This window comes from Acartia tonsa, chromosome 5 (genome assembly GCF_053477335.1).
Source record: "Acartia tonsa isolate MP-2025a chromosome 5, ASM5347733v1, whole genome shotgun sequence".
NCBI classification, from domain to species: Eukaryota; Metazoa; Arthropoda; class Copepoda; order Calanoida; family Acartiidae; genus Acartia; species Acartia tonsa.
In genome coordinates, this window is record NC_137264.1 from 53818601 (window position 1) to 53827411 (window position 8811).

At 30.4% G+C, this 8811-nt stretch overlaps 1 protein-coding gene across 3 annotated transcripts in view; it reads right to left on the reverse strand.

Moving 5' to 3' along the window:
• The window catches only part of LOC145319854 (MAP kinase-activating death domain protein-like), a 70033-nt gene that overhangs the window by 14034 nt on the left and 47188 nt on the right, over positions 1-8811 (reverse strand). For all 3 annotated transcript variants that reach the window (XM_080162257.1, XM_080162255.1, XM_080162256.1), the window contains 3 exons: positions 8555-8596; positions 7302-7374; positions 6164-6210 (listed from right to left, as the gene is read on the reverse strand). In XM_080162257.1, the coding sequence (XP_080018383.1) occupies positions 6164-6210; positions 7302-7374; positions 8555-8596 (162 nt within the window). The remainder of the gene's footprint in view (positions 1-6163; positions 6211-7301; positions 7375-8554; positions 8597-8811) is intronic.

The window sequence follows — 8811 nt, forward strand, 5'->3', positions numbered from 1 at the left end:
AAGGATATCGATTTGGTCAAACTGGTCCTATAATCCATCAACTGAAAAGAGAAATTCTAGCAGATAAACACCTTTGTTTATTTTTTGTTATTTATGAATCATTCCAGTAATACAGCAAAGGAATTTTTCAACCATATGCTTTCTAAAAGCTATCTTTGTCTTAAGAAATGCAAATTTTATCTTTTTCCTGTCAAAATTTTTACACATTTCTACCAATAACTTAGCCTTATTATTCTTCTGCAGTTATTCTATTGGCTGATTTAGAGATGGTGTCTCTAAATTTTCTCAATTCTTAATAAGTAAAGAATTCTATACATTAAAGGGCAAATATAGGTTGAATATGATATGGGCTTACAATTTAGGTGCAATTCTATACTTTTAGAATATCTATGCCAAATTTTAATATTAAAAAAAAAATTAAGTAGATATTGCAATTTTTGTGTTCACTTCAACATATAAAAATGAACAACAAAATTGGCTTTTTTATCTTTTCTAAGACTTTTTTTTGACTATTTTGCTTAAGTTTGATTGACTATTACATTGGCATGCATCTTAAATGACAATTTAAATGTTTATTTTTTTAGATTACATACTATTTTATTCAATTTTTAAAAAGCGTAAAAATATTTTGCATATTTGTGCGTCAGGAGTATTGACTAGGGTAAATAATACGTTTTAAAGTTTCTTTTCTGTACAAAGATCATTGATTAATTCTGGATGATATAAATACCCTAAAGTACGCATTTTTCAACACACACACAAACGAAGACACATAAATCGGTTGCACAATTTCTCCAGAAAAAATATAAGAAAAAAGAAACAATGTTCACCTATCATTTTTGTCCCCTTTAAATTAATTATAACAATTACAATATAATTTTCATACTGACATGAAATAAAATTTTTCTCTTAAAGGTTTTTTTATAAAAAAAATCATATACTTTATACTTTGGTGGGGAATATTGTTAAGGAAGTAAAATCCAAGTTACAAAAAAATACATTGATAACTCGTTTCCACATTTCATTTAACAAAAGCTTTTTAATTCAACCTTCCTAAGAATCCTTTTGTGATGCTAGGATGTTTGGAGTTCTTAGGGAACCATACTAATTAGATAAAATTACATGTCCAGGTTTTAAGCTATAACAGACTTATACAATTAAATATGTAAATATCTTTAAGTTATTTATAATCTATGGAATGGCACGGTTTTTTTGAGCCCATATCATATTCAACCTAAATTTGCCCTTTAAACTGTTTTTAACCTATTTTTAAAACATATATAAAAATATACTATGACAACAGTAGAATCGGACTGCAGAGCCTAAATTTGAATTAAGTCCCCAATAAACTTTTTTGGGGGGATTTAAAAATTTTTGACCAGAGCAAAAGGTCTTTTTTTTATTGGGGTAAAATTCGTAGCTTTTAGAGTGTTTTGCTTCATAAATCTTGTATTCTGGTATAGAGTAAAATTAGGCCTTTTGATTTCATCTAAATTAATTAATTAAAAAATTAATTCTTTATAATATATCAATGAATTAACATTAACATGTATATTAAAAACATAAAAAATGGCTGTAAAGGGTTAAATGACAACAAACGTTTATGCAATACAACAAATTTATTTTTGTCACATATACAAATGTGATATAAAATAAGATTATTCAAACTTATTTTTTAAAATAATTTTAAAAAGTATGTAACTTTTATGTGTATGGTTTTCATTCTTTTCATTTTAATTGAATAAAAATTATTAACTACATTGGAAATGAGTCACTTTGTGAAAACACTCTTTTTTTGAATTGTAAAGAATTGAAATAAAACAAGACTTCTTATTGGTTAGACTTCAGAATTATTTGTTTTATTGTAAATGTTAGATTTTTCAATGAAATTAATTGTTTTGGAAAAAAAATTATTTCTAATGAACAGAGTAATGTTTTTTTATTGTATTAACATAAAGTGAATTATATAAAAATGTTCTGTAAGCCACAATATTACCCGAAGTAAAAAAAGAACTTTTGCTCCGGTCAAAATGACTAGAGCAACACTAAAAATTAATTTTTAAATCCCCCAAAAAAAGTTTATTGGGGACTTAATTCAAATTTGGGCTCTGCAGTCTGATTCTATAGGTGTCCTAGTAAATTTTTGACCTCCCATTCAAAACTAGGTTAAAAACAGTTTAATGTTTAAGATCAAAAGGAAAACAAATAAAACACAAAAAAAGTTAACCAAATTCAAGTCAAATCACAACTGCTGCATTGATTTCACATTAACCCATTAGTGACAAACCGGGTATTAAAACCCGGTTACATAAAATGTAAAAAAAAACGGTTTCCAGCTTCATAATTGCATCATTCTCAGTATGAATCCCCCCTCTACTACCCTGGCTTTCATTTCCCCCTGGAGCAGGCAGTTTTGCTTACTTCCGTTTGCCGGTATAGCTCAACAAAGTTTGAAAATCATGAAAATTCAAAATACCCCATCTAACTTTTTTGTTTTTATAGTAAAGTCACTGATTTTTTTCGTGAAATCTAAAGTTTATTGACAAGTACATCTATTTGTGAATTCGTTTTATTTAAATTATTATTTTTTATATGATTTTTTTATCGTTTTTTTACGCCCTATATAAGCCTGGTTCGGCATGGGAGTCAGGAGTCTGATATTTTTATTACCCCGTTTTACTAATAGATCTTTTTTGACAACAACAACAAAACAAATTTGTTTGTTATTAAATTAATGAAAATTTTGTGAGTTTAATTTTAAAGGAAGCCTGCAAGAAATACCACGCTTTAACTGCTGAAAGACTGCCACAAGTACACCCAATACCCCAAATTTTAAGCCTTCAGCTTCTATAACAAAAAAGTTCTAGGCATTTTAAAATGACATTTTATGTACTACGAAACTTTTGAAAGAATTTCAGTGCTAATGTAGATATTTTGAAATTGAACTATGTGGCCTAGAAACAAAATTATAAGCTTATTTTTGTCATAAATTTAGATTGCCAGTAACTAATTATATTTTTACAATAAAAATACCCATTTTTATAGTCAAAATCATTAAAAAAAAATAAGTTTAACTTGGGTTGTACCGAGTGTACTGTAGCCAATCAGAAGGCTGAATCAGCTAAGCAACCAATCACAGCTGAGCTTGTATTAGTTTACCCCTTTGTTTCCACTATGATTTTTGTTTACAAATGCAATTTAAATCGAATTTTTTTCATAGATTTTGACTATGAAATTTGGGGTTTTTATTTTAAAAATGTAATCAGTTACCGGCAATCTAAGTTTCTGACAAAGATAAAGTTATAATTTTATGTCTAGGCGACATAATTGAATATTGTTTTTTTCTTTTATGAGCATTGGAAATCTTTCAAAATTTTCATTGTACATAATATGCTATTTTGAAATGCCTAGAACTTTTTTGTTATTGAAGCTGAAGACTTTAAATTTGGGGTATTGGGTCTACTTGTGGTAGTCTTTTAGCAAATAAGGCGTGGTATTTCTTGCAGGCCTCCTTTAAGGGTAGTTTTAGGGTCTCAACGTTTGACAAAAAAATATTTTTTTAATCCGTAAAAATCTTTTTAACTAAGAATTCTCCATACTTTTCAAATCGGTTAAGAGCTTTAAAAAAGAGTTAATAGTTTTTTCAAAAATAACCAGAGTTTGTGGCGGGGCATTTTCATTTTTGAAAAAAAATTTGAATTTGATTCTAAGGTTAATTTTTAGGTTTTCCAAAATTCAATATGGGCTTTTTAAGAACTAGGCCAAAAAGTGGGTAGGACAGTGTTTTTTTTATGAAAAAATTAGAATTTTATTTTTAAAGAAAATGTCTGTCGACTTTGAGTCCAATTATATCAAACTTCTAAAAGGCCTAGGATAACCTGTTAGTCTTTTCCATAAGCTTTCTAAGGATCTTGGTTTTATTAGAAAATATTAATATTTTCCCAATTTATTTTCTTCAAAAAACTGAAAAAATTACCGGTTTTGTTAGAGGGATTATCCCAGATTTAAGATTTTTTGGATAGGCCTCCAGGTTCTGGAGCTCCAGGCCTCCAGGTGGTCTCTCTACAGGTAAAAATGAAAAAAAAATTTTTTTTAAGAGTTAGCTGTCAGCTTATGAGACAAAATATGTGAATAACAATCAAAAAGAAGCATATTTTGTTTTATAAGTTAACCTCTAACTCTTCAAAAAAAATCTTATTTTTAATCTTTACCTATACAGAGACCACCTGGAGGCCTGGAGCTCCGGAACCTGGAGGCCTATCCAAAAAATTTTTAATCTGGAGGAAATTCATCATATAAAAATGATTTTATCCCTAATAACCTATCCTCTCAGTCCAAAGATAAAGCCTATACACCAGGTTTATGCAAATGTGTCAGAACTCTCCCCCCCCCCCCCATAATCCCTTCTTTCCTGTAAGCAGTTTATGACGAAAGTTGAAGATTTGGCCAATATAATCTAAATATGCAAAAATTTTCATCAATTGCTTATAAGAAATTTAACATAAAATCTAATAACCTATTCTCTCAGTCCAAAGATAAAGCCTATACACCAGGATTAAGCAGATGTGTCAGAACTTCCCCCCCCCCTCCCTTATTACTCCTCCTTCTTTTTCTTCACTTCAACTGATACAAGCAACTTTTACTATAAATGTCTGAGGATTTATTTACTCCATCCACTTTTAACTCACAAATCAGACCAAATTGTTCAGTAATTGATCAGTAACTTACCACAAAAATGCACAATTAGATAAGCAATTAACCTCTTAGTGCTTACTAGGGAAATATTAAGATGAAAAAAAAATGAACAAAAAAATTACAAATATATACAATTGAATTAATTAATAAACAACTTTCTTAAAATAATTTTGAATACTCATTTGATAGGATTTTTAAAGTACTTTTTTAAAATAAACAAAACATCTTTTATATACGCTCTTTGTATGTTTCATTTATTTAATTAAGAATATACAACAATGTTTAAATTATATATAAAATCTATGCTTTTTTCACAATTGACATAATTTTAAAATAGTATAGTACATTTCTATTATGTCGATGTTAAAAAAGTAATTGAAGATTACAGAAACATAGATATTAAAAATGTAAACCATGATTCCAGTTTCGCCCCTATTGAAAGTGGAATCTTACATTTCAAAAATCGTATCGGCGTTGAAGATATCTTCACCAAGAGAGGCAAAATTGGAATCTTACATTTCAAAAATCGTATAGGCGTTGAAGATATTTTCACCAAGAGAGGGGAAAGTGGAAGGGTAGATTACAGTTTTACAGGGTCAAAACCATAATCATAGATTATGTTTCTGCTTTTATAAAAATGGATTCAACTCCCTAACTGTTTAAATTTCAGTTATTGGGCAATATCAAATAAGATTCTACCCAGGGGCGTCCAAGCTTTTTCATTTGGGGGGGGGAGGGGGTAAAAATTTGAAAATAAAAATTTTGGGGGTGCCAACGGCACATCATTATTATAGCATAGAGGCATTTTTTTATTTGGGGGAGGATTAAAAATTCCTTGGGGGGGGGGGGGGGGGGTAATCACCTCTTTACCCCCCCCCCTTGGACGTCTTTGAATTTCTACCCCTTCCCCAACCTCCTAAATTATTAGTATAGCCCCTGGAATACGAAGCAAGTCGCTTAAAAAAAATTCTGACGTCATAAAAATTAGGGATGAGGAGAGGTGTAGTGGGAAAGAAAACCCCCGAAAAAGAAATGGATAATTCCTCATTTTTATGACGTCACATTGAGCGACTTTCTTCGTCTTCAGCCCCTGTGAGAATCTTTAACCATACGGGGAACTAGCCATACATAACCCAATACTTAAACGAGAGGAGGGAGTGAACATTGGACTGTAAATTATATGGTACCAAAGTTTCATAAACATTTCATGGATTAAAAACTTTGGGCACTTTTATTTCATCTTGATTGGATGGTTCAAACTAAAGCAATATCCAAACTTTTCAACCAATAATTTGAATTTATTTAAGGGGTAATTATGTTTCTCATTATTGGGGATGTAAAACGATTTATCATTTAAATTACTAATTACTAAAAAAAACCTTACTTAAATTATTAAAAATTACCCAATAAATGAAATAAAACACAACTATTCTATTAAAATAAAGATTTTCTATTTTATTTAACTTACCATTGGAGATTTGTACTTTCGTTGGAAAATTTTTCTTGTTTTTGGATCTAAAAAATCTATTTTATAGTGTCTATAAAAAAGGGGACAAAAAGCTTTTGGTCGAAGTATCACGAATGACGTCATATTAGAATAGTCCATTATTCTAAAATGACGTCATTCGGGATTTAGCAGTCAATTTGATCTTATTTTGCCTACAGAAATATAATTGGACTTGTAATATTTCCCCTATCTGAATTAGGAGTGGAGAAACGTTTCTTTTGTATAATCAAAGACCAAAGTGATGTATAAAGTAGCGTCGCTACTATAAATAACTAGAACAAAGATGACAACATCCATAAAAGCGAAACTCTAAAATCAAAAGGAAGGACAAACGAACAATAACTCTTGTAGAGTGTTAGAACTTAATAAGCAGAACATTAATTTGTAAGTATAAACGAAGATGTACATAAATTTGTGACAAAACTGCATAAGTATAGGATACTGTAATAGTTATTTCTCGCATCGTATTATAAACGGCTCGGGGCTAAAAAAACTAGTTTTAATCTTATGATTGTACATTTCTATATTCGTAGAAAGCTGGATATAATACGATGCTAGACATAGTTTTTTCGTATGGATGAAAACCGGTTCCTATCCATCGTATTCGAAAGAATACGAGAAAAAGGCATACTATAATTTTTAGGATTTGATTATAGCTATAATTGCATCGCTTATAACAGAATCAGTTTTCAAAAAATCAGAAGTATCTTTTTTAACATACAAAAATTTGTTGTCAAAAAAGCTAAAAATCGACATGTTTAAAATTGACGTACGGCCGGACATTCTGGTATTGTTTATAGAGTTGCTACGCTTTCTAAATTGTACCTAACTACTATAGGAGTTACCATGAAAAGTTTGGAATCGATAGGACAATTCTAACCTGTTTAAATTAACGAAAAGAGCTAACTCTCTGTGACGGACGTACGGACGGACGGACGGACCGACCCTAATTATAGAAAAGCTTCGCTTTTAAAAATTATATGAATAGGGACACAGAACAATTCTAACATGCCCAAATTAACAAAAAGATCTAACCGTTACGGATGGACGGACAGACCGACCCTAATTATAGAAAATCTTCGCTTTTAACAATACTTACTGAATTCTTCCAAAATAAAGATTCCGTCCTTTTGGGTGAAGCACTTGCGAATATGGTCCAATCGAATGAAAAACTAAAAAAAAGGAAAAATGAAGACGAAGAAAGTAGCTCAATGTGGAGTCATAAAAATGATTGATTCCATCTCTTTTTAGGGGTTTTCACACCCACTTCTCCTCTCCTCACCCCTCATTTTTATGACGTCAGAATTGATACGTAGCCACTAGAAGGCAATAATAGTTATTTATTGCATCGTATTATAGACAACTTTCCGCGGATAAGGACTAAAACAAGTTGGTATTATTTTTATGTTTTTTATTTTAACATTCGTGGTAAATTGTCAGTAATACTATGCTACACATAATTTTTCTGTACGGCTAAGAGGATATTAATTGGTTTCGAAGTATACTGGAATATAATTAATTTGAGTCAAATGCTACTCTAATATCAAAGTGACTCTAATCAGACGTTCTCACTGAACTACATTCTCTTGATCAAAACAAAATGATATTAATAGCTTTGTTGTGGTTGAAAAATAGCATTTTTCTTTCATGTTTTAAAACTGGTTTTATCCCATAGGAAATATAGCAGAAAGCCTTGAATTGATATATATTTTAGTTTTGTTTTGCGAACAATTGACCACGGAAACACAAATATATGTTTTATAATTTTCGTGAACAAAAACGGTTCGTATTTTGCGGAAATAAAGCATGTTCTAAACCGTTCAGGACAAATATTAAAAGTAAACACTAAAGGGGGAAGGGGGATTAAATAACTGTATGTCCCTAAGGACCTTATGCTGACTCCCAATTAGGTCTTTAAAAAAAAACAATAGTGTCGGAAATATTTTTACAGCAAAGGAGCAGAAAATAATTTGCTAGCAGGCGAAAAAGGTCCTTGGAAATTAGGGGCAGGTAGTTATCTGTATATACATCTATACTATAGATTATAGATCTATTGGACAAATATAAATTTCAAGAAAATTTCTCTAAAAATTTTAATAGTTATTTCTTTCATCGTATTATAAACGGCTTTCCGCGGATATAGAATGTACAATTATAAGATTAAAACCAGTTTTTTAGCCCCTAGGTGCCGTAGGCACGGGCTAAAAAAACTTGTTTTAATCTTATGATTGTACATTTTTATATTCGTAGAAAGCTGGAAAATATACGATGCTAGACATAGTTTTTTCGTATGGATGAGAACCGGTTCCTATCCACCGGATTCGAATGAATACGAGAAAGCTTTATAAATACCTTTGAAGTAGCAAACAGAATACCAACACCCTCCATGCAAACCTTAAATTAATAATATTATAATCTTTATATAAAAGTGATAGGATGTCTGTCTCTCAATTTAATTGTCTTTCAGTCAGTCTGTCAGCCTGTCTGTCCTTTTAGATTTTCTTGACTTTCTGTCTGTCTTTTTGTCTATATGTTTGTCTGTAATTATGTCTCTTTTTCAGCCTGTCTGTCTATCTGTCATTTGTCTATCTGTCTGTCTATATGTATGT